This window comes from Coregonus clupeaformis, chromosome 7 (genome assembly GCF_020615455.1).
Source record: "Coregonus clupeaformis isolate EN_2021a chromosome 7, ASM2061545v1, whole genome shotgun sequence".
Taxonomy (NCBI): domain Eukaryota; kingdom Metazoa; phylum Chordata; class Actinopteri; order Salmoniformes; family Salmonidae; genus Coregonus; species Coregonus clupeaformis.
In genome coordinates this window covers 50,967,191-50,994,563 of record NC_059198.1, presented here as the reverse complement: position 1 = coordinate 50,994,563, position 27,373 = coordinate 50,967,191, and the positions used below count along the sequence as shown (strand labels likewise).

At 41.7% G+C, this 27,373-nt stretch overlaps 1 protein-coding gene across 1 annotated transcript in view; it reads left to right on the top strand.

Moving 5' to 3' along the window:
• The first annotated feature begins 18,962 nt into the window (after window positions 1-18,962).
• LOC121569939 (collagen alpha-1(XI) chain-like) overlaps window positions 18,963-27,373 on the top strand; it is a 202,515-nt gene continuing 194,104 nt past the window's right edge. Inside the window, exon 1 of the mRNA XM_041881290.2 lies at window positions 18,963-19,333. Coding sequence (XP_041737224.1) covers window positions 19,219-19,333 — 115 coding nt within the window. The 5' untranslated portion in view covers window positions 18,963-19,218. The remainder of the gene's footprint in view (window positions 19,334-27,373) is intronic.

The window sequence follows — 27,373 nt, the reverse complement described above, 5'->3', positions numbered from 1 at the left end:
ATTTTGTGAAATGCACCAGTCCATCCTGTAGCAAAGCACCCCCACAGCATGATGCTGCCATCCCCGTGCTTCACGGTTGGGATGGTGTTCTTCGGCTTGCAAGCAACCCCATTTTTCCTCCAAACATAACGATGGTCATTATGGCCAAACAGTTCTGTTTTTGTTTCATCAGACCAGAGGACATTTCTCCAAAAAGTACGATCTTTGTCCCCATGTGCAGTTGCAAACCGTAGTCTGGCTTTTTTATGGCGGTTTTGGAGCAGTGGCTTCTTCCTTGCTGAGCGGCCTTTCCGGTTATGTCGATATAGGACGCGTTTACCTCTGAATATAGATGCTTTTGTACCTGTTTCCTCCAGCATCTTCACAAGGTCCTTTGCTGTAGTTCTCGGATTGATTTGCACTTTTTGCACCAAAGTACGTTGATCTCTAGCAGACAGAACGCGTCTCCTTCCTGAGCGGTATGACGGCTGCATGGTCCCTTGGTGTTTATACCTGCGTAGTATTGTTTGTATAGATGAACGTGGTACCTTCAGGCATTTGGAAATTGCTCCCAAGGATGAACCAGACTTGTGAAGGTCTACAATTTTTTTTCTGAGGTGTTACCTGATTTCTTTTGATTTTCCCATGATGTCAAGCAAAGAGGCACTGAGTTTGAAGGTAGGCCTTGAAATACATCCACAGGTACACCTCCAATTGACTCAAATGATGTCAATTAGCCTATCAGAAGCTTCTAAAGCCATGACATCATTTTCTGGAATTTTCCAAGCTGTTTAAAGGCACAGTCAACTTAGTGTATGTAAACTTCTGACCCACTGGAATTGTGATACAGTGAATTGTAAGTGAAATAATCTGTCTGTAAACAATTGTTGGAAAAATTACTTGCGTCATGTACAAAGTAGATGTCCTAACCGACTTGCCAAAACTATAGTTTGTTAACAAGAATTTGTGGAGTGGTTGAAAAATTAGTTTTAATGACTCTAACCTAAGTGTATGTAAACTTCCGACTTCAACTGTACATCTAGCGTCGTAGTAGATGCCCCTCGGCATCGATGTGCTCAGACAGAATGACATCATGTCACAGCCAGGGCTTCCTGTCTTGCACTAAATGCTCTTCCCAGTTTCAAACGTCCGCTCCCCTCCCCTCTCTCTTCACACGCAGACCCTGTCTGCGTCTCAAATTACACCATTTTCCCTATTTAGTTCACCGTAGGGTTCTGGTCAAAGGTAGTGCGTTATATAACGAATAGGGTGCAATTTGGGACTCAGGCACTGTCTGATCAACACAGTGGGCTCTGTAGGCTGACCTCTGAAGACACATGCTGACCAGCACAGTGGGTTCTGTAGGCTGACCTCTGAACTTGAGGAAGACATTGTGGAAATGATGTATCTAGCTACAGGATGAATATGAGGAGAGATAATGATTGCCAAGGAACGATGAAGGGATTTTAACCACATTGTTATTTACCCATTACATTTTAGTAGACACTCTTATCCTGAGCGACTTACAGGAGCAATTAGGGTTAAGTGCCTTGCTCAAGGGCACATCTACAGATTTTTCACCTATTCGGCTCGGGGATTAGAACCAGCGACCTTTCGGTTACTGGCACAACGCTCTTAACCACTAAGCTACCTGCCGCCCACAGAATAACAATTTAGGTTGGACCACAATCGAAAATGCACTTTTATGTTTCAATAAAGAGAAAGGATTGAAAAGAAAAACAATCATTCACAAAATACTAACTTTGGTCACCCAAAACCGAACCCTGCTGTGGTCATGTCAAGCTTTCTCCCTGGTCCTAGTGTCCCCATGTCTTTATGCAAACTAACCAGAATTCAGTTCACAGTTCCTGTATTGGCAAGACAATAAAACCAATGTGGCTAAAGGCTATTTTTACATGACCACAGCAGTTGTATGCATCAATCCCTCTGTTTTCCTAGTTCAGTTAGACATATTATGCAGATGTGTGTCATAATTGTGTATATTTACTCATATAAAGTTAGCAGCACTCCCTTCTCTGACTCAAATTCTAGACTTTTGCATGTTATATGCATGTATGCGCTTTCTCAAAACGGATATAGGCTTTATCCAAATGCTCAATCTGGTGTGCAGCATGGTAGACCACAGTGAAACTACAAGGAATGGACTCAATGACATTGACGGAATCGTTTAACCTTCTAGAAATCTCCTGAAGAGTCGGTAGAAGCATCAAAACACTTCTGATACCTGCCATTGAGTAAATTAAGACTGCTGTTTTCTTTCTATAGAAATATTTTTCATTAACTAATATAAAGTGAAATATAAGTGACAGACAGACAGACAGACAGCATAGCAGAAGCTTAACTGAATCCCCCTTGCTCTGGATTCAAGCCTGCTGTGTGCGTCTGATAGAGAAAGAAGCCTTTATTCTCCAGGAGACTCAGCCCAGCCGTGTGTGTTTAAACACTGATGGACAGTAGTGGGTGGCTAGCTCAGGTGTGCCTGTGAAAACTGGTTCTCTTACAGTTACCACATCAGGTCTAACTCCCACACCCCGTTGAATATAAAGAGCCCTTCTGGGCTTAATTCGCTTCTTAACGGATGCTGTGCAACCATCATAGCCTGTTTACACAGTTCCTCAGTGAATGTCTCTTTATTTAATGTGTGGCCATAACTTTTATTTGCTTTTTTTGCAGTTAATATGTGCAGGAACATTTTAGAGAGTAAACAAAGTCTAATATTTGTTTAAGGGTGTTAGTGTACTGACAGTGTTTAAGGGTGTTAGTGTACTGACAGTGTTTAAGGGTGTTAGTCTACTGACAGTGTTTAAGGGTGTTAGTGTACTGACAGTGTTTAAGGGTGTTAGTGTACTGACAGTGTTTAAGGGTGTTAGTCTACTGACAGTGTTTAAGGGTGTTAGTCTACTGACAGTGTTTAAGGGTGTTAGTGTACTGACAGTGTTTAAGGGTGTTAGTCTACTGACAGTGTTTAAGGGTGTTAGTGTACTGACAGTGTTTAAGGGTGTTAGTGTACTGACAGTGTTTAAGGGTGTTAGTGTACTGACAGTGTTTAAGGGTGTTAGTGTACTGACAGTGTTTAAGGGTGTTAGTGTACTGACAGTGTTTAAGGGTGTTAGTGTACTGACAGTGTTTAAGGGTGTTAGTCTACTGACAGTGTTTAAGGGTGTTAGTGTACTGACAGTGTTTAAGGGTGTTAGTGTACTGACAGTGTTTAAGGGTGTTAGTGTACTGACAGTGTTTAAGGGTGTTAGTCTATTGACAGTGTTTAAGGGTGTTAGTCTATTGACAGTGTTTAAGGGTGTTAGTCTACTGACAGTGTTTAAGGGTGTTAGTGTACTGACAGTGTTTAAGGGTGTTAGTGTACTGACAGTGTTTATGGGTGTTAGTGTACTGACAGTGTTTAAGGGTGTTAGTGTACTGACAGTGTTTAAGGGTGTTAGTGTACTGACAGTGTTTAAGGGTGTTAGTGTACTGACAGTGTTTATGGGTGTTAGTGTACTGACAGTGTTTAAGGGTGTTAGTGTACTGACAGTGTTTAAGGGTGTTAGTGTACTGACAGTGTTTAAGGGTGTTAGTCTACTGACAGTGTTTAAGGGTGTTAGTCAACTATATATTTTTAAGGGTGTTAGTCTACTCTATTTGTTTAACCTCTATGGGATCGGTGTCCCGTATACGGGACGGGTGAGCTAACGTGCGGTAATGTGATTAGCATGACTGTTGTAAGTAACAGCAAACTTTCCAGGACATAGACATGTCTTATATGGGCAGAAAGCTTAAATTCTTGTTAATCTAACTGCACTGTCCAATTTACAGTAACTATTACAGTGAAAAAATACCATGTTATTGTTTGAGGAGAGTGCACAACAACAAAAAACGTATCACGGCAACTGGTTTGATACACTCACCTCTGAAGGTAAATAATGTACTTACATTCAGTAATCTTGTTCTGATTTGTCATCCTAAGGTTCCCAGAGATAAAATGTAGCATAGTTTTGTTTGATAAAATCAATTTTTATATTCAAATTTAGGAACTGGTTCTACAGTTTGAACCCCTGCTGTCTCTGGCTCCACACCCACCCCGCTCGGTCATCTAAATGTGTGAAGTTAGAGTATAAGATAATAATCCATCAGTTATGACATTCCTGGGAGTGTGTAAATTTACATTTTGTATTACCATATCATTTTTGTATGTTCTGTATAGTTAAGTACCTGAAAATGTATCAGTTGACCAATTCGGCACATTTGGGCAGATAGTCCAATAGTCCAGGATTACAATGCTTTACTGGATCAATCTGAAACTTTGCACACACACTGCTGCCATCTAGTGTCCAAAATCTAAATTGCGCCTAAACTGCAATATTATATTGTGGCCTTTCTCTTGCATTTCAAAGATGATGTATTATCTTTTACCAGATCAAATGTGTTATATTCTCTTACATTAATTTCACATTTCCACAAACTTCAAAGTGTTTCCTTTCAAATGGTATCAAGAATATGCATATCGTTGCTTCATGTCCTGAGCTACAGGCAGTTAGATTTGGGTATGTCATTTTAGGAGAAAATTGAAAAAAAAGGGGTCCAATCCTTGAGAGGTTAAGGGCATTGGCATACTGTATTTTTCAAGATATTGGAATTTCAAGAAACAAAGTGTCACCGGCCACATCATCATGACGATGCATTTTACATCTCCAACTCATAAAATATTTTAGAAAAAGGCTCAGTGCCAAACCTTTTTGATAAGACTTTCAACACGTGATCAAGTAAAACAATCATAGAATACAGTTACAAGTACACAGCACATGAAGAGGATGGGAACGTATTAAATGACTCAGAAATTGTGTTCTGTCCTGTTTGACCATCATTTCTACTTTGAGACGCTTCATATGGTTCCCCCCCTGGCTTTATATTTCATGATCTGAAAAGCAGAAGTGGTCCTAGATCAGCGCTCATTGTCTTGGATACCTTGTAAACATGGGACCAGAAGTATGCAGCATATAACGAGGATAGGTGAAGTGATGGTGCATAACCCAGTTACCTGTATTTCCCTGGGTTAGTTTTGTCTAAGATAGGCTAAAAAGGAAGCATGGAAATCCTGCCTGATCATACTGCCATGGCAACCATACTGCCATGGCAACCATACTGCCATGGCAACCATACTGCCATGGCAACCATACTGCCATGGCTATATACTGAAAACATAAGGTGTATGAGAATTTCCCTGGTGGCGCAGAGGATAAAAGAGCTATGTTAAGGTACCAATATTGCAGGTTCAAAACCTCACACAGATTGTCAACATATGAAGAGTAAACAATATGGTTTGTTTGTACAATTGAATTAAATCATGTGTAGATTGTCAACATATGATTTTTAAAATGGATTAATGCTGTTCAAATGTCCTGTGAATGAAATGAAAATGCCATGTGTCTCTATATCACCTACAATACAGTCCTCAAATGTGAATTGGCGATAAATCTGGAGAGAAACATAGTGGCGATGTATTTCAATCTGCTTTCTTATGCGTTATAAAGTGCTATACATTTGCATGCTGACAATGTTGTGGTATTATTAGGTAAACTTAAATATAACATTTTCTAAATGTTCTTGAAATGTTCTGAGGACGTCCAAGACAAGGTAAAATATATATTCTGTGAACTTCAATGGAAGATTTTGTTAAACCTAAAACAAATATGCTATGAACATCATAAAAACGGACTTCTTTCATTCCTACAACATGAAGGGAATGTTGTGTGCTACCTAACTTCAACATTGTACGAATGGCATCACAGCTGAGCATATTTGGTGTTTTGGGAACCTATCTCTCTGTTCCCACATCTTAATTAAATGTTCTGGAAACCTTTAAAGAACTCAAAGGCTGGTCAGTCAACATTTTTGTGCACCCTGTCAGCACGACAGTTTTTGTGATTTGGGAACATATCTTTTGTGATGTCCCCACAATGTTCCCACTAGACTGTTCCCACAGCCTAATGAAACATTCTGGGAACCTTTAAAGAACAGATTAAATGTCTTCTAGGAATGTTGCAACATCAGGTGAATGTTTTATACAAACATTATATGATCATCACAATGACTGGACAGTTTTTTGTGTTATGAGAACATTTTGCCCAAAAAATGTTCTGGGAACTTTCATGGAACCAATTATGGGTTTGCTGGGTAGGATTTATGAGAGAAAAATTAACTTGTAACATGTTTACCTGCTTTTTAAAATATGAATAGTTAACAATTCTATACTGTTCTACTAAATGCTGTGTTTTTGTAAAGGGATGGTGTCTACTCCAGCTCCCTGCAGCTAGTCTAGGCGTGTGGTCAAGGACATGGGTTTTACTCCAGACAAGGCTATCTGGAGCTGACAATTGATTTATGAATGGTTTGGTGATAAAACAGCATGCATTCCGTAGAATGAGTTGGTGTTTGTGTAATGTAAGGTAGCAGAGAGAGATGGCTCGGGTATGGATAATAATGAGAGGAACCTTGTCTTATGGGCCAAACCCTGCTTTCCATACAATGAGAAGAGTCTTCGCAGCAAATGCTATCTGGCTGGGGGATACTCCTTTCTCATGTATCTAATCTCACCTTGTGACCCATTCCACACATCTGCTGTCTGTTATGTAGAATAGGAGGGAGTATCGTGCAATAAAATATATTTGTATTCTTTGTATGTGAGAGCTCTCGGCCCAACACTCAAGAGTGTTGGGTCGACCAGCCTCAATATTGCAAAGCACTCACTCAATTCACGTGCGTGGGTGGTGTGACCTGCTGCTTTATTAATACGTTTTGAATAAAGTAATATCCTGATTGGTGATTGACCTTGTCTCTCCTCCATTATTGATTAGAATTTCCACAACAATTTTGGTGACGAGGTGGTGACCTGCAACTTCACCTGTTGACCGCTCCTGAAGACCTGGGTAAACTGTGCACAGGAGATCAGAAGTTGGGATCTCAGGGAAAAGCATGCTCCTGTAGAGCAGATGGACCCGCCTATGATCTGAGAGGAAGCGGGAACGGGTGGATGCTAGATCCAGAACATAGTACTGAGAGAGCTGAGCTTGGACAATCTATCAAAATGTGATGTCATGTAAGAAAATAAATTAATAAGAACAGCCTCTGAGGATGTTGCCCAGAGCGACGTCTTCATTAAGGGGGCCACAGCTGGGTTAACTAGCAGGACTGAGTTGAGTTCTCTCTAGCTCAATTGGTAGAGCATGGCGCTTGTAACGCCAGGGTAGTGGGTTCGATCCCCGGGACCACCCATACGTAAAAAAATTATGTATGGACGCATGACTGTAAGTCGCTTTGGATAAAAGCGTCTGCTAAATGGCTTATTATTATTGAGTTGATAGGAGTGTTCTTAAGTGAGGTATCATTGGACAAAATTGTTAAATTAGCCAGTTGCGGGCATCCAAAAGTCCAGATCTGTGGTACTGAGTTGATCACAGTAGGACTGGTGAGGTTAATGTGTAGAGCGAGGAACTATAGAGCGCCCAGTGGTCTTGCGAGGACACTCGGCTTGGTGAAGCTCATAGAACGAGGAATTAGAGTGCAGGTGATGCCTTGCGAGGGCATCTGAATTGGTGAAGTTCAATTATACCGTGTAATGTTTTGATAAATGAGGTAAACAGGTATGCCCTGGGTTACTATTGTTAGATGTTATTGTGAGTGTTTGTGGTATTCTGTGAATGTGATATGAGAGTTGTGTGAATGTAGAAATAAGTGTTCACCTTAAATTTGGCTAATAAGATATAAACATTTGCATAATAAGCGTTATCTTGTGGTTCCGTCCACCACTGCCCATCATAGTAAACATAATTTGGTATTATTAAGTACAAGATGTTATTTTAGACAGTAGTGGCAAGTTTGGAAGTCTAGAGAACCGTTGAGGATAGGTGTGGAGCATTATTCCCATGAACCGCAGGCCAGTGTCCAGGAAACTTGAGTTTTTTCCGCTTTGGAGCTGCTTTGTAGCGATGGAGATTACATGGAGTGGTGGATGTGATTTCTAACGTTATATAGATAGATTCTGTGAATATATGAAAATATGCCAAATTGTATGTGTGTATAATCGATTACTAGAGATTTGATGAGTAATAATGGACATAATGATAAATATACCAACTTGCGCACCCAAACGTTTGACGTACGTCAGGGGTGGGATAGAGTGGTCCGTTTATGGATAATTTGGTAAAGATAAGGTTTAAGCATTATATGACTGGGTAATAGTCTCAGAACATGGTTGGCGTATGTCCACTTTTGGTAAAAATATGGGGGATTGACTTACCCTAACCAATGTAACTATAAAACGTTTATGGGATTTTCTCTGTCCAGGTAAAACATTAAAACTAAAAGTGCCCATAAGGTCTGAAAATTAGTTTTTTTTTTCTTCAGTATGCGAGGAGTTGCTATATTTAACGAATAAACCCTTTCCCCATACAGTTACAGCGAATTAAGGTGGAATCTCAACGTAACTTATAACGTAGTACAAAGCAAAACTTAGGGTTTTCTATCAAGACGATACTCATTGCGGAGCAAATGTGATATAATAAAGGAATTTCATTATGTCGCAAGGGAAAAGATAATCCGCTTTTATTAAAGTCGCCAGATCTGTTTCCAAATCAATGAATGTGGATTTAACTCGTTGACTGATCATTTATTTCCCTTTGAGCATGTGAGATCTTTGCAAAGAAACACTTGGACGACCTTTTAAGGCTATTTTATGGTAATGGTGTCGTTATTATGTGTCAGACGTTAAGAAACAAACCATTATAATTGGGTTATTTGCGGAATTGACTTGTCATTTCAATAGGCATAGGTTCTATGTTACGGACTAACATCTGAGATTCTGATTGTAATGCAACTATTGGTATGTTTTGCTTAGATAGATATAGCAGCCAGTGTTTGTTTTAAGATATATACTGAACGATTTAGCAGCTTGCTTACTTCAAATTTAAAGACTAATTTATTTAACATGAATAGCGGGACGATTTTGTTGTAATAACTTTTTGTGTGGCCTAATGGTTTGCTGGAGGGAACCTACTGAGAATGGGGTTGTAATTTAAATCACTGAATTGAATGTGAATTGAATGTATGCTTGTCAACAACAGCAAGTGTTTGTTTTACTACCTGTAGTCTACTCAGAAAGGGACTGTTACCCATATCTAATGCATTCTAATAATGACGGATAGGCAATTGTGATAGAGCTGTGACCATGATCACAACTGATAACTAAACATGGGTATTCATTATTGCATGACAATACAAGGCTACAACAGCGATGAATTGAAGTTGTGGGCAGATAGAGGCTCTAGCGTTGTGAACTGTTTTAGCGCCCATCGAAATGTATCTTTTTCCTTATGAATTGGCCGATGTATTTTATTTGGTGCATAACATGTCAATTTTGAAATAATTTAATAAGATGCAGAAAGGAGAAAACAAAGTTGTCAAGTTTTTTATTTTTTTTAAATTTTTTTTGCAGAACGTTGTTTGTTTGTTTTTAATGTTTTTTTCTACTGGAACGAATAGAGGAGTTTCCATGTTTTAGTCCGTGGGTGAAAGCGAGTCGTGCTCGCTGGGCTATATCAGGCTGTAAAGGACAAAGTGGGTTGGTTTGGTGTAGAGGTATGACTAAGTTGAATGCGGAGATGTTTTTGACTATTTCTAATTATTATTACTCAATTCTATAGTTTGGGTAACACCACTGATTTAAGCAAACAGTTAATGATTTCTAAAACGATAATATGTTTCCATTACGTGGAACATTGTCAAGTAATTAATGTGGATTGCAGTTAGTTTAGACTATTATGCTGATGAGACAGCACCAACTTGTTGAACCTTCTTGATTTGTTAAACAACAGGTTTATATTTTTACTAAATCAATGCAACAGGTTACAATAATAAGATTACCGGAAAGGGGTTCTGGGTTTGTTCTGCTTAACGGGAAGCTGTATCATCTGAGGTGTTTTAACTTTACCCTGCGGGAAATTGGATTGGAGTTAATATTAAGAGTAAGTGTTAATATAGTTTTTAAGAAGCAATTCTGTCAAGCGTCAAAACCTAAAATTACGTTTTAAAATGTTTGTTCATGAACATGAAGGGCATTGTGGTGTGGTAGTTATTGGAAAATCATGGGGAAAAGAGAGACTAGTCAGATACGGAAGTGAATCGCAAGATAAATGTTTCTGTGTCTAAGGATAGCGTGTCTAAATGTATATAAACGTTGGGATGGATTAAAACAAACGATTAATGATTGGAGGGAGGACAGTGGTTTTATCATTATCATGTTTGGTTTGTAGTTTAAACGTTTGGGTGGCTGATTAAGATGTACTATAGTGAACGTTAACGAAATATACACTTTCTCTTCCAGGAGAGGGGTTAGTCATTATCTCTCTCTTTGAAATGTTTCCTGAGACTGTGGTCTGGGGAGCGCAGTTAGTGAAATTCGGCAGTTTTATAAGTATAAAGGTATCCAGATTCGGCCGTAAAGGGAGCTCCCAAATTCAATAAGGCCTGGCCATTTTTGTTTGTTTTTGCCCTATGGTTTGCAAATACCCACACACAACACACTTGTTATGACTATTTGTTAGTATTTTTAATACCGTGTTTGTTATGTAGAATAGGAGGGTGTATCGTGCAATACAAATATATTTGTATTCTTTGTATATGAGAGCTCCCTTTACACAGCCTCAATATTGCAAAGCACTCACTCCATTCACGTGCGTGGGTGGTGTGACCTGCTGCTTTATTAACACGTTTTGAATAAAGTAATATCCTGATTGGTGATTGACATTGTCTCTCCTCCATTATTGATTAAAATTTTCACGACATTTTTTTCTCTTCTGATTTTCTCAAACAGACAGACGGACGGACGGACAGTGAGCTATTTCCGTGCAGACAGTAAGTTCTGAAGCACTTCTGCTTGAAAAAGAAGATGCGTCCTCTATATTCATAAAATGTCTACCATATGATTTAGCATGCAAACTGTCTGCTAATTTATAACACAACTAGACAGTCTAATGATGCTATAATTACTGTCTGCATGCCAACCATCTCAAAATAAGAAAGTATCAAAATACAGCCACCATTAAAACATCAGAGTACAGGGATCATGTAAAATCTGTGTTTATTTTCATTTCTTTGAAATAAAATGTGAAATAATATTATAAAAAGTTGTGTCCTTCTATAACAATGCCCTAACAGTAGATCCAGTGTTTGACTTTGGCAGGAGCTCACCGGAGCTGAGAATCGGCACTTCAAATTTTCGACCGCTTGAGCTCGTGTTCCTCTTATAGAATATCACTGTAGCTCAAAATAATTGTGCAGGTTCTGCTCTTAATATAAACAGTACCGGCACGCAAAATGAGTTCCGGCACCTATTTCAGTTCAAGTCAAGCACTGTGGATATGACAAGAATGGCAGACATCTTGATAGATACCAACATAACCCCACAAAATGATACACTGAAAAAACATGACAAGATATACAGTACATACACAGATGACTATATAGCCTATTATTCTCATGGTTTGTCCTGGTCTAGAGGTCCATGGGGAGATAGACAGGTCCACTACCAGGGGCAGTAGCTCCGTAGTCACAACAGCCACGTTTTAACCCCAATCTGTGTAAACCCAACGCTCAACTTCCAATGGAAAAGCTGCTTTCCTCCACGTTTCATTCATAGTATTCAGACATAAAGTAACATAATGCAATATCTGACCAACTGGCTCATGAACACCAGCTCAAATGGCTTTGCTGATAATCCCCAGTCAAACTGGATTTTTAAAATGTTTTGTCATACAAATCTAATCTAATTTGGCAAATACCAAAATAATGTCTCAATTCCACAACCCCTTACACAATGTATCCGATTATTTTCCATACGTTTCATGTCTTTCCCTAATTCTAATGAGACAACCAACACAGATACGTCTCATAATTATACGTGTATGATTTGGGGTGGCAGGTAGCTTAGTGGTTAAGAGCATTGTGCCAGTAACTGAAAGGTCACTGGTTCTAATCCCTGAGCCAACTAAGTGAAAAATCTGTCAATGTGCCCTTGAGCAAGGCACTTAACCCTAATTGCTCCTGTACGTCGCTCTGGATAAGAGCGTCTACTAAAATGTAAAATGTTCTTCTATAAGCCAATGGTAAAACGATTGATAACCTGCTTTTATTCAATACTCCAAACAGTCACTTGCATTAATTATCTAACTGGAGTTGTGCTGCCCAGTTCATGCTCTACCAACTGAGCTACACGGGGGGCTGTGGATTCTCTAACTGGAGTTGTGCTGCCCAGTTCAGTTCCATTGACTACATCCCAAGTGGCACCCTATTGCCTTCATCGGAGTGCACTACTTTTGACCTGGGCCCATATGGCTCTGGTCAAAGGTAGTGCAATAAATAGAGAACAAGGTGCCATTAAGGATGCATCCATTGTCTGTGGTCTTGTCTCAGGTCTGTGGTCTTGTCTCAGGTCTGTGGTCTTGTATCAGGTCTGTGGTCTTGTCTCAGATCTGTGGTCTTGTCTCAGGTCTGTGATCTTGTCTCAGGTCTGTGGTCTTGTCTCAGGTCTGTGGTCTCTGAACCGTGGAGAAGCATGATGTTCTGGGCAGCTCTCCCTGTACTGGCAGGACACCAATCTATCACAAGATCATTACCTACATTTGGTCTGTCTGTGGAGGGACCTGACAGTCAATCATTTTTTGTCAAATTAGTGTGGGACAGGTCAAATCAAATCAAATCGTTGGTCACATACACATATTTGGAAAAAAATGTTGTTATCGATCAATAATGACAAACCTCCTGTCATTGACAATTTAGATGAAAAGCTACTGAGGATGATAGCTGACTCTATGGCCACTCCTATCTGTCATATCTTTAATCTGAGCCTAGAGGAAAGTGTTTGTCCTCAGGCCTGGAGGGAAGCCAAAGTCATTCCGCTACCCAAGAGTGGTAAAGCGGCCTTTACTGGTTCTAACAGTAGACCTATCAGCTTGCTGCCAGCTCTTAGCAAACTGTTGGAAAAAATGGTGTTTGACCAAATACAATGCTTTTTCTCTGTAAACAAATTGACAACACACTTTCAACATGCTTATAGGGAAGGGCACTCAATATGTACTGCACTGACAAAAATGACTGATGATTGGTTGAAATAAATGGATGATAAGAAGATTGTGGGAGCTGCACTGTTATATTGTTGACCATGACCTGTTGTTGAGAAAATGTGTGTTTTATGGCTTTTCAACCTCTGCCATATTGTGGATTCAGAGCAATCTATCGAATAGAACTCAGAGGCTTTTCTTTAATGGAAGCTTCTCTAATGTCAAACATGTAAGGAGGGGTGTACTGCAGGGCAGTTATCTAGGCCCTTCTACTTTTTTCTATTTTTACCAATGATATGCCACTGGCATTAAATAAAGCCTGTGTGTCCATGTACAGTGTGGTCCAAAGTTTTGAGAATGACACAAATACTAATTTTCACAAAGTCTGCTGCCTCAGTTTTGATGATGGCAATTTGCATGTACTCCAGAATGTCATGAAGAGTGATCAAATGAATTGCAATTAATTGCAAAGTCCCTCTTTGCCATGAAAATGAACTTAATCCCAAAAAAACATTTCCACTGCATTTTAGCCCTGCCACAAAAGGACCAGCTGCCATCATGTCAGTGATTCTCTTGTTAACACAGGTGAGAGTGTTGACGAGGACAAGGCTGGAGATCACTCGGTCATGCTGATTGAGTTAGAATAACAGACTGGAAGCTTTAAAAGGAGGGTGGTGCTTGAAATCATTGTTCTTCCTCTGTTAACCATGGTTACCTGCAAGGAAACACGTGCCGTCATCATTGCTTTGCACAAAAAGGGTTTCACAGGCAAGGATATTGCTGCTAGTAAAATTGCACCTAAATCAACCATTTATCGGATCATCAATAATTTCAAGGAGAGAGGTTCAATTGTTGCTGGAAAGTCCAGCAAGCGCCAGGACCGTCTCCTAAAGTTGATTCATCTGCGGGATCGGGGCACCACCAGTGCAGAGCTTGCTCAGGAATGGCAGCAGGCAGGTGTGAGTGCATATGCACGCACAGTGAGGCGAATACTTTTGGAGGATGGCCTGTTGTCAAGAAGGGCAGCAAAGAAGCCACTTCTCTCCAGGAAAAACATCAGGGACAGACTGATATTCTGCAAAAGGTACAGGCATTGGACTGCTGAGGACTGGGGTAAAGTCATGTTCTCTGATGAATCCCCTTTCCGATTGTTTGGGGCATCCGGAAAAAAGCTTGTCCGGAGAAGACAAGGTGAGCGCTACCATCATTCCTGTGTCATGCCAACAGTAAAGCATGCTGAGACCATTCATGTGTAGGGTTGCTTCTCAGCCAAGGGAGTGGGCTCACTCACAATTTTGCCTAAGAACACAGCCATGAATAAAGAATGGTACCAACACATCCTCCGAGAGCAACTTCTCCCCACCATCCAAGAACAGTTTGGTGACAACCAATGCCTTTTCCAGCATGATGGAGCACCTTGCCATAAGGCAAAAGTGATAACTAAGTGGCTCGGGGAACAAAACATTGACATTTTGGGTCCATGGCCAGGAAACTCCCCAGACCTTTATCCCATTGAGAACTTGTGGTTGATCCTCAAGAGGCTGGTGGACAAACAAAAACCCACAAATTCTGACAAACTCTAAGCATTGATTATGCACGAATGGGCTGCCATCAGTCAGGATGTGGCCCAGAAGTTAATTGACAGCATGCCAGGGCGGATTGCAGAGGTCTTGAAAAAGAAGGGTCAACTCTGCAAATATTGACTCTTTGCATAAACTTAATGTAATTGTCAATAAAAGCCTTTGACACTTATGGAATGCTTGTAATTATACTTCAGTATACCATAGTAACATCTGACAAAAATATCTCATTACAATGAAGCAGCGAACTTTGTGAAGACCAATACTTGTGTCATTCTCAAAACTTTTGACCACGACTGTACAGTGCTGCTTGAAAGTATGTGAACCGCTTGTGCAATTACAGATTTCTTCAGTTTTTACCATGAAATCTTCATTTAATCAGAACCAGTCTTTTTGATCTGACATAACAGGTTTATATTTACCAATACCATATGTTGGTGTAGAGGAAATCATGCGTGTTGTAGAAAAACTAAATTAAAAAGGAATTAGTGCAGGTGCAAAAAGAAGTGAACCCCAATTTGCATTGGTTAAATCAAGTAGTTAAATAGAATCAGGTGGGTAAATAATTAGCTACCCAATTAACCAATCAAAGGAGAGATCGTTAGGAAAGAGTTTGGGCGGAATTCTGATAGAGATAAGAAACCTGGTCAGATTGGTGTTACCCATCCAGGTGAATGCAAAGCACACCATGCCGAGAGGAAAGGAGATCTCAGAGGACATCAGGACAAGGGTAGTGAGAGCACATCAGTCTGGGAAAGGCTATAAAATCATCTCAAAAAGATTTGAGCTCCATCAGTCCACTGTGAGGCAAATAATTTACAAATGGAGAGCATTTAACATGACAGAAAATCGGCCTAGAAGTGGACGCCCTTCCAAAATATCCCCAAGAGTCACAAGAACAATAATAAATCATGTAAAAGCCAACCCAAACATAACATTTTTGCAGACCTCCCTTGCTGCATCTCAGGTAACTGCATGCTTCAACAATAAGAAGAACACTGAATCGAAATGCCATTCATGGGAGGGTTGCTAGGAAGAAGCCTCTGCTGTCAAAAAAGAACCAAACTGCCCGTCTTAACTTTACCAGAGACCACCTGGACAAACCTGAAGGTTTCTAGAAGTCCACTCTTTAGACCAATGAGTCCAAAATTGACATCACGGCACAACGCCTCTCTGTACAACACAGCTATGTTTGGCGAAAACTCAACACTGCCTACCACCAAAATAACCTTATCCCAACAGTCAAGCATGGTGGTGGGAATGTCAAGATCTGGGGCTGATTTTCCTCCTCTGGACCTGGACGACTCCACATCATTAAGGGAACCATGAATTCTGAGGTATACCAGGAGATTCTTGAACAGAACGTCAGGCCATCAGTCAAGGAGCTAAAGCTGGGCAGAAAATGGGTCTTCCAACAAGACAATGACCCAAAGCATTGAAGCAAATCTACCAAAGAATGGCTCAGGAGAAAGAAGATTTGTGTTTTGGATTGGCCAAGTCAAAGTCCTGACCTAAATCCAAACAGATGCTGTGGCAGGACCTGAAGCGGGCAGTTAATTCCAGTCACCCCTCATACCTCACTCAATTGGCTGAGTTCTGTAAGGAGAAGTGGGCAAAAATCCCTCAAAACAGATTACTGGCTATAGGAGACGTTTAGTCCAAGTTATCGCTGCTAATGGAGATGCCACAAGCTATTGACTGAAGGGGTTCACATATTTTTGCACACATCAAATCTGAGTTTCTGTTAAATAAACCACTTTTGTTAAATAAACAATGAAAATATCATATTATTTTGTTTCTGTCATTTACTAGGAATGTCTTTATTTACGAATTGGGGTTTAGATAAGGATTTTATATGTTTATTTTAATATTTTATATCAAAATAATGACCAGCCCTGTTGGGTTCACATACTTTCAAGCAGCACTGTATGCTGACGATTCAACCATATACGTGGCAACAACCACAGCTAATGAAGTCACTGAAACCCTTAACAAGGAGTTCCAGTCAGTTTTGGAATGGGTGACCAGTAATAAACTGGTACCAAACATCTCTAAAACTAAGAGTATGGTACTTGGTACAAATCATTCCCTAAGCTCTAGACCTCAGCTGAATCTTGTCATGAATGGTGTGGCTGTTGAACAAGTTGAGGAGACTAAATTACTTGGCATTACCTTAGATTGTAAACCGTCATGGTCAAAACGTATAGATACAATGGTTGTAAAGATTGGGAGAGGTCTGTCCGTAATAAAGAGATGTTCTGTTTTTTTGACACCACACTCCACAAAGCAAGTCCTGCAGGCTCTAGTTTTGTCTTATCTTGATTACTGTCCAGTCGTGTGGTCGAATGCTGCTAAGAAAGACCTAGTTAAGCTGCAGCTGGCCCAGAACAGAGCGGCACGTCTTGCTCTTCATTGTAATCAGAGGGCTGATATAAATACTATGCATGCCAGTCTCTCTTGGCTAAGAGTTGAGGAGAGACTGACTGCATCACTTCTTTTTATAAGAACCATTAATTTGTTGAAAATTCAAAATTGTTTGCATAGACAACTTACGCAAACAGCTCTGAACACACACACTTACCCCCCACCAGACATACCACCAGGGGTCTTTTCATAGTCCCCAAATTTAGAACAAATTCAAGAAAGTGTACAGTGTTATATAGAGTCATTATTGCATGGAACTCCGTTCCATCTCATATTGCTCAAATGAACAGCAAACCTGGTTTCAAAAAACAGATAAAGCAACACTTCACGGCACAACGCCTCTCCCCTATTTGACCTAGATATTTTGTGTGCATGTATTGATATGCAGGCTATCTGTGCCGTTTTTAAATGTATGTAGTTCTGTCCTTGAGCTGTTCTTGTCTATTAATGTTTTGTATTATTTCATGTTTTGTGTGGACCCCAGGAAGAGTAGCTGCAGCTTTTGCAACAGCTAATGGGGATCCTAATAAAATACAAAAAATACCACTTGTCTCAGGATCAGCCCAAAGGCTGTCTATGTCCCAAAAGGCACCCTATTCCTTATGGGCCCTGGTAGAAAGTAGTGCACTATACAGGGGATAGGGTGCCATTTGGGATCAATACTGTGTATCTCAGGATAGACAAGACAAGCATGTTGACAGATGCCTTACTGACGCCTTACCATTGCCTTACTGATTTTGCAGAGAGAGAGAGAGAGAGAGTAGTAGTGGGTATACAGACACCCTGCTTCCGACTGACCAGACATGTTAGTAGGCACCTGACCATGATAGAGTGTGCTTGGTTGCGACAGACCTTATGGAGCCAATAGAGAAATAGACTATATTGACCAGACAAGCCCTGAAAAGTAGCATTCTGTCAGTGGACGTTTCACTTGCTCGTCCTGAGACTGTGGCATTGAGTTTGGGAGGAGTAGGGCTAGAGGTGGGGGTAGGGGGTATGAGTCTCGCTGGAGTGAGGCTGGGGGTAGGGGGTAGGGTGTATGAGTTGGGCTGGAGTGAGGGGGTATGAGTTGGGGGTAGGGTTTATGAGGGGCTGGAGTGAGGATAGGGGTAGGGGGTATGAGTTGGGGCTATGAGTTCCTCTCTCTCTCTCTCTCTCTCTCTCTCTCTCTCTCGCTCTCTCTCTCTCTCCCCCCCTCTCTCCCTCTCTTTCTCCCCCTCTCTCCCTCTCTTTCTCTGTCTCTTAACAGTCCGCTATAATGTCCCAGCCCAGTAGGGCTTCAGGAATGTCTCTAATATTTATTGAGAATATCAGAAGTCTGTCAGGGGAGAGAACATTTGGAGAACACGAGTGAAAATGAATCCCATGACATGCATTGCTCATGCATGATGTGACGCTAAAAATCTGCTTCATGATGCAATAAAGTATGTTTTATGTTTCCTGTAATTAACTAATTGTGCATCTTATATGAACACAAGCAACACTACCTGCAGTGGGTGACTGGAGCAGAGCAGAACCCTATACTGTGGGACAGGACATGGCAGACAGTCCACCAGATACTGTCCAACAGTGGGAATTATGCTCACATGCCAAATTCTGTCTCTCACCCCAGTGCCATTCCGTTCATTCCCAGGACATTTCCAGGAAGTAGAGACCGTTTTTTTTCCTCTCTTCTTCTTTTTTTTCTTCTTTTTTTTTACGTGCACGCGCTCAGGGAAGACTTAATTCGCAGGAGCTTTGTAAAACTGATGGGTGGATCCCAAGGATAATTTCTAGCCCTGTGATTTGCTAATCAGGGGTCTTTTTTCCCTTGACATTTCCCTGTAACTGTGGGTCTGGTGTGCGGTGCTTGCCCAGCCCTCCTGTCGGTGTGGCTCCTGGGGCAACGAGTGCTCTCTGTGCCTGTTGATTAAAACCCAAATACATTCAGTCGGAAGGCTGGGCACTGGAAAGGAAGACCGTATCGGGGCCTGGAGTGGCTGAGAGAAGAGACTAAACACCCCTCACTTATGGCTGTTTAGTGCAATTATCCATAACACAGGGATTGTGGAAGGGACGTCATTTAAAATCACTTGAAGCCGCCAAAGTTTTCTTCACTTTTGTGGACCATGGAGATGCAAAGGTGGTCCACAAGGTGGAAAACGAAAAGGCAGCTTATGGATTCCACTGTAACCGCACTCATCACTTTAACACTGGTTCTGCAGGCTACACATGTCAGAGCAGGTAAGAATAATTGTTAGGAGCCAAAAATGTTGTGTAAAAGTTATAGTGAGTAGACTAGGGACAATCAGCCAGCCGTGGCAGAAACCGTATTGGGGACTCTTAAAACGTGATGGAGATACGGGGAGAGATATAGGGAGAGATCAGGGAACACAAGAGGGTCGGGTTTTGGTAACTGTCTGTAATTGATTAGGTATTTTCAATTAGCATCATAACTAGATGTACGAAGAAGGATAGGAAAGAGACTGTCCCTATTTGATTCGGTCAAGAGGTCTGTGGATCCAATTAACTACAGTTGTACCAAAGTGCCCCTCCTCACAAAGTAAAGCGAATCACATATTTTTATTGAACATTTAAGTTAAAAGACATGGACCCAAATATACATTGTACACTATTGATATTGGTTCCAAATAAATAGTAGGTATCGCTGACAAGTGTTTCAAAAGGTCATGACGATTTTGGTCACATTTATTCTAATGCATTATATATTATATTAATATACCATCTACTTCTTTTTTATTCAGTTTTTTCGTATAGCCTATTATAGCCACAATAATGTTAAAACAGTTAAAACTCAATTGTTCACTTAGTTTATTTGGTGCACAGGCTTTTCTTTCCCCTTGCTTAGTTTAGTTATGAAGGAGCCGTAAAATAATTTGTCAATAGCACCCCATTTAGAGACAGCTTTTAGAGATTTAATGTGAACCTCTGGTCCGTCAGTTGTGTGTGGACATGGTTCAGCCAGGTCAATATGGTCAGCAGGGTGGAATTCCGCACGGTTTGCAGCCTCACAGTTTGCTAAAGAGGAGAGGTGTCTGTCAGTTCTACTCCTGGGGGCATTTCTAGAGCCGATTCACAAGCAGACTCTCCGAATCTCTCTAATGGACCCGGTATCATTGAATATTGGCCCCATGAGTTACTGTCACTGGTCACATTACTGTTTTACAATACCCTACATTAAAACATTGATGGTCCCACAGAGCCGATATATGTATTGAATGCTATTTCATTTTATTTAAATGTTTTGTCATTTAGCAGACGCTCTTATACAGAGCAACTTACAGTTAGTGAGCGCATACATTTTTTCATACTGGCCCCCCCGTGGGAAATGAACCCACAACCCTGGCGTTGCAAGCGCCATGCTCTACCAACTGAGCTACGGTGGGGACACTTGTCTCGATTTATAAAAAATATTATCTTGCAACCTAGACAATGTAGCCTATTTTGAAGAAAGTGTGGTCATGGCAAACTGGGTCTCGTTTTCATGATGAATTTGCATTGAATATCGACAATGACGCACTCATCGATTGATCAGTGTCGAAACAAGCTTTGGGGAGTTGTGCAGTGTGACAGACCCTTCAGACGGATCCACTGGGAAAGGGTATGTCATATGGGTATTAATAATTAGGTGATTGTTCATCATTTAACTTTAATTGAATTTTAGCCGCGAATTTCCCCGTATTATTTCAGGCCATGGATGGTGAAGGAGGCGGCCCATAGACGGGCGGCAGCCTCGAGGTCCGTCCCTTGGACGTTCTGATAGATCTGAGCGGTCAAGCAGCACATCACTGACTTGCCAAACGGATCACCCTTTCTCCACACTGCCCTAGTCCGCACCGAAGTCCAACGAGAGACTGGAGGTCTTTGTGCAACACCGTGCCCAACTTCCCCCCCCCTGAATTTTGCACTTGCATGTTTGGGTTGGGGTGACAAGGCCGCGTTGTCTGAGCGCTGAGCGTTGCGCGTTCCCTCCACGGTGTTCAAGTCTATATAAATGACTATTCACTATTCACTTCCATTCATTTTCATATCCAGCCTATATACAGTTTGGGTTTTCTGAATTTCTCTTCAGGTGTTTATGGATCATTAAGCTGTTTCTGCAGGGTGCCCTCTGAGCTAGCAGTGTACATACACATTTTCACTGCCCCTGGGGCATGAGGTCCTTTCTGGTGCATTCCTGCAGACAACGCTAGCATTTCAGAACCTTCACAACCCACTCTACTCTACCCTACCCTCTCTCGCTCTCTGAATGGCGATGAAACACGGACAACCAGGTCTATAGTGAAGTGGTCGTTTGTTCTGTTTGGTCGGTGTAGGTCTGTTCAACCACTGACTGTCTCATCAGTGACTAGATTGATTTACAGCCTGTTGGGAATATTTATGTCATCATGATCACTCTCCTTTTCCTCCATGAGGGGGGCTTTTGATTGAACATGATTACATGTTGTGTCACGGTTTCGGCCGAGGCTGCCTCTCTCCCTTGTTCGGGCAGGCTTCGGCGTTCGTCGTCTCCGGAATTCTAGCTGCCACCGTTCTATGTTCTGTGTTTCCTGTTTGATTAGTTTTGTCTGTTAGCCACACCTGTTTTGTGTTAGGTCTCATTATGCACCCTATTTAGTTCCCTGTTTGTGTGTATAGTGTTGTGTGTAATTGTCGCTTGTCAGATGGTTGCGTAGCTGTGTTATTTTTTCCAGTACGCCAGGATTAGTAGTGTCCTCCTCTGTTTAGGAGAGTTTTGCGCACTGTGTTTCGTGCGATCGTGTGTTGACGCCTGTGCGCGTCTGTTTGGCATCCTGCCGTTTGTGGATTATTTTGCATAGTAAAGTCTTGTTGGACTGTACCTCTGCTTCTGCGCCTGATTCCCCACCACACCATCACTACATCGTTGACATGTTGTTTGGACTGTATAAGCCATGCCTTGTGATTAAGCAATATATTTAAGGAATATAGCACGAAAGGGGTGTGGTATATGGCCAATAAACCATGGCTTAGTGATGTTCTTATGCACAACGCATCACGGAGTGCCTGGATACAGCCTTTAGCCATGGTATATTGCCTTATTGCTATTATAATCTGGTTACCAATGTAATTAGAGCAGTACAAATTAAATGTTTTGTATACAGCTAATCAGCATTCAGAGCTCAAACCACCCAGTTTATAATTAGACTTAAATTATTGGCGTTTTTTTTTTTTTTTTTAAAGAAGAAGGCCGCAATGTGATATTCAGCTTTGATATTTAACGCAGTGGAATTGAAAGAGTTAAAGAGAGCAGAGCAAAAACACACCGTAAACACGTGGATCGTTTCCTTGGTATGACACACCAGCATAAAGAGGTCTTGTTTGAGGCTGGAGCATGGAAGTCAAAGAGGGCAGAGTGTAGGGGTAGGGGTGAGAGAGGGGTAGAGGTACAGAGAGAGAAGAGAGAGGGAGAGAGGGGGAGACATTCTGGCTGAATAATTATTAGAGTCTCAGGGAGCAGCAGGTGAAAAGGTCTTCTCTTTTTTTAATCAGACAATTTCACCTCCCTGGAACAGAATATGTCCTTCTTCAAATCAAATCAAATCAAATCAAATTGTATTCGTCACATGCGCCGAATACAACAGGTTTAGACCTTACAGTGAAATGCTTACTTACAAGTCCTTAACCAACAATGCAGTTTTAAGGAAAATAAGTTTAAAGAAAGTATTTACTAAAATAAACTGAAGTAAAAAATAATTATAAAGAGCAGCAGTAAAATAACAGTAGGGAGGCTATATACAGGGGGTACCGGTACAGAGTCAATGAGCGGGGGCACTGGTTATTCGAGGTAATTGAGGTAATATGTACATGTAGGTAGAGGTAAAGTGACTATGCATAGATAATATTGAGGGAGAGGTTGTTTACCTGGCACCACACTGCCAGGTCTCTGACCTCCCTATTTGCTGTCTCATCGTTGTTGGTGATCAGGCATACCGCTGTTGTGTTGTCGGCAAACTTAAATGATGGTGTTGGATTCGTGCTTGGCCATGCAGTCATGGGTGAACAGGGAGTACAGGAGGGGACTGAGCACGCACCCCTGAGGGGCCCCCATGTTGAGGATCAGCGTGGCAGATGTGTTGTTACCTACCCTTACCACCTGGGGGCGGCCCGTCAGGAAGTCCAGGATCCAGTTGCAGAGGGAGGTGTTTAGTCCCAGGGTCCTTAGCTTAGTGATGAGCTTTGAGGGCACTATGGTGTTGAACGCTGAGCTGTAGTCAAAGAATAGCATTCTCATGTAGGTGTTCCTTTTGTCCAGGTGGGATAGGGCAGTGTGGAGTGCAATAGAGATTGCATCATCTGTGGATGTATTGGGGCGGTAGGCAAATTGGAGTGGGTCTAGGGTATCTGGGTTAATGGTGATGTGAGCCATGACCAGCATTTCAAAGCACTTCCTGCCTACTGACGTGAATGCTACGGGTCAGTAGTCATTTAGGCAGGTTACCTTAGTGTCCTTGGGCACAGGGACTGTGGTGGTCTGCTTGAAACATGTTGGTATTATAGACTCAGTCAGGGACAAATTGAAAATGTCAGTGAAGACACTTGCCAGTTGGTCAGCGCATGCTCGGAGTACACGTCCTGGTAATCCATCTGGCCCTGCGGCCTTGTGAATGTTGACCTGTTTAAAGGTCTTACTCACATCGGCTACGGAGAGCGTGATCACGCAGTCGTCTGGAACAGCTGGTGCTCTCATGCATGCTTCAGTGTTGCTTGCCTCGAAGCGCGCATAGAAGTCATTTAGCTCGTCTTGTAGGCTTGTGTCACTGGGCAGCTCGCAGCTGTGCTTCCCTTTGTAGTCCGTAATAGTTTGCAAGCCCTGCCACATCCGACGAGCATCAGAGCCGATGTGGAAGGATTCAACCTTAGTCCTATATTGACGTTTTGCCTGTTCGATGATTTGTCGGAGGGCATAGCGGGATTTCTTATAAGCTTCCGGATTAGAGTCCAACTCCTTGAAAGCGGCAGCTCTACCCTTTAGCTCATTGCGGATGTTGCCTGTAATCCATGTCTTCTGGTTGGGGTATGTACGTATGGTCACCGTGGGGTCGACGTCATCGATGCACTTATTGATGAAGCCAGTGACTGATGTGGTGTACTCCTCAATGCCATCGGAAGAATCCCGGAACATATTCCAGTCTGTGCTAGCAAAACAGTCCTGTAGCTTAGCATCTGTGTCATCTGACCACTTCCATATTGAGCGAGTCACTGGTACTTCCTGCTTTAGTTTTTGCTTGTAAGCAGGAATCAGGAGGATAGAGTTATGGTCAGATTTGCCAAATGGAGGGCGATGGAGAGATTTGTACTCATCTTTCTGTGTGGAGTAAAGGTGGTCTAGATTTATTTTCCTCTGGTTGCACATGTAACATGCTGGTAGAAATTAGGTAAAATGGATTTAAGTTCCCCTGTATTAAAGTCCCTGGCCACTAGGAGTGCCGCCTCTGGATGAGCATTTTCTTGTTTGCTTGTAGCCTTATACAGCTCGTTGAGTGCAGTCTTAGTGCAAGCATCGGTTTGTGGTGGTAAATAGACAGCTATGAAAAATATAGACGAAAACTCTCTTGGTAAATAGTGTGGTCTAAAGCTTGTCATGAGATACTCTACCTCAGGCGAGCAAAACCTTGAGACTTCCTTAATATTAGATTTTGTACACCAGCTTTTATTGACACATAGACGCAGACCACCACCCCTTGTCTTAACGGAGGCAGCTGTTCTATTTTGCCGATGCACGGGAAACCCAGCCACCTGTAGTGATTGCACGTTGGCTTATAGGACGGATGGTAGAGGCGGATTACCCACTCGCCGTCAGATTCTTACAAGGAACCCCAACCTACGTCCCCTATATCTCTGTCTCTTCTTCATGCGAATGAATCCTTCGAGTCCGACTCGTTAATGAAAAATTATTTGGCCAGTACGAGGTGAGTATTCGTTGTTCTGATATCCAGACGCTCTTTTCGGTCATAAGAGACGGTGGCAGAAACATAATGTACAAAAGAAGTTACAAATAACGCTAAAAAACACACACAATAGCACAATTGGTTAGGAGCCCGTAAAACGGCAGCCATCTCCTCCGGTGCCATTCTTCCATGTGCAACAGTGTTGCTTCCGTTCCCTCTCCTTGCCCCAACCTGAGCTTGAACCAGGGACCCTTTGAACCAGTGGAGGCTGGTGGGAGGAGCTGTAGGAGGATGGGCTCATTGTAATGGCTGGAATGGAATGAATGGACCTGAGTCAAACGTGTTTTTCCACATGTTTGATGTGTTTGATACCGTTCCATTTATTCCATTCCAGCCATTACAATGAACCTGTCTTCCAATAGCTCCTCCCACCAGCCTCCTCTGCTCTGAACATATCAACAACTGCCTCCCATGAAGCATCGTTACCGCAGCCCTTGTAGAGCACAGGAAACAACTACTTCAATGTCTCAGAGCGAGTGACGACACCGATTGAAACGATACAAGCGCGCACCGCTAACTAGCTAGCCATTTCACACTGGTTACACATGCTCCTCATATCTGACTCACGGTCTGGCATGTTTTGTGATGAGTAAAGAGCCGCAAGATGACGTCATTTTGGCCTCTGCTCCAGAACTATGTGTCAGTGTGTGTAGAACTGCCAGAAACACGCTGTTATCTTGTCAATAAATCTGCATTAGTATCCAACTATGTTAACATGACAGGTAACACATCAAAACCTGCAACTCATGTATATTTAATGCTAATATAGAATAGCTATCTTTTTTCCCCCAACGTCCTCAATTAGCATAACGTAGGTCTTTTTGAGCAGCCAGTAAAAGCAACTGGGTAGGCCCCTGTGTGTGGATACTATGAGTTGGCCATTTAACAGCAACAGGGTAGGCCCCTGTATGTGGACACTATGAGTTGGCCATTTAACAGCAACAGGGTAGGCCCCTGTATGGTGGTCCTTTTCATACATCCCCAAAAAACGACCTCTCCAAAACGTTTAGCATTGAAGTAAACTACCTCTCCAAAACGTTTAGCATTGAATTAAACTACCTCTCCAAAACGTTTAGCATTAAATTAAACTACCTCTCCAAAACGTATAGTATTAAATTAAACTCTCTCCAAAAACGTCTAGCACTAAATTAAACTACCTCTCCAAAACGTCTAGCACTGAATTAAACTACCCCTCCAAAGCATCTAGCATTAAATTAAACAGCATCTCTAAAACGTCTACCACTCAATTAAACTACCTCTCCAAAACATCTAGCATTAAATTAAACTACCTCTCCAAAACGTCTAGCATTAAATTAAACAGCATCTCTAAAAGGTTTAGCATTAAATTAAACTACCTCTCCAAGACGTCTAGCATTAAGTAAACTACCTCTCCAAAACATCTAGCATTATATTAAACTATCTCTCCAAAACGGTGTTCTGGGGATGATGAGAGGTGTTGGGTTTGTGCCAGACATTTTCCTTGATGGCCAAAAAGCTCAATTTTTTGTCTCTTTTAACCAGAGTACCTTCTTCCATAAGTTTGGGGAGTCTCCCACATGCCTTTTGGCGAACACCAAACGTGTTTACTTATTTTTTTCTTTCAGCAATGGCTTTTTTCTGGCCACTCTTCCGTAAAGCCCAGCTCTGTGGAGTGTACGGCTTAAAGTGGTCCTATGGCCAGATACTACAGATACAATCTCCACTGTGGAGCGGTGCAGCTCCTTCAGGGTTATCTTTGGTCTCTTTGTTGCCTCTCTGATTAATGCCCTCCTTGTCTGGTCCGTGAGTTTTGGTGGGCGGCCCTCTCTTGGCAGGTTTGTTGTGGTGCCATATTCTTTCAATTTTTTAAAGATGGATTTAATGGTGCTCCGTGGGATGTTCAACGTTTTGAATATCTTTTTATAACCCAACCCTGATCTGTACTTCTCCACAACTTTGACCCTGACCTGTTTGGAGAGCTCCTTGGTCTTCATGGTGCCGCTTGCTTGGTGGTGCCCCTTGCTTAGTGATGTGCAGACTCTGGGGCCTTTCAGAACAGGTGTATATATACTGAAATCATGTGACAGATCATGTGACACTTAGATTGCATACAGGTGGACTTTATTTAACTAATTATATGCCTTCTGAAGGTAATTGGTTGCACCAGATCTTATTTAGGGGCTTCATAGCAAAGGGGGTGAATACATATGCATCCACCACTTTTCTGTTACTTATTTTTTTAAAATTTTTGAAACAAGTTATTTTTTTCATTTCACTTCACCAATTTTGACTATTTTGTGTATGTCCATTACAT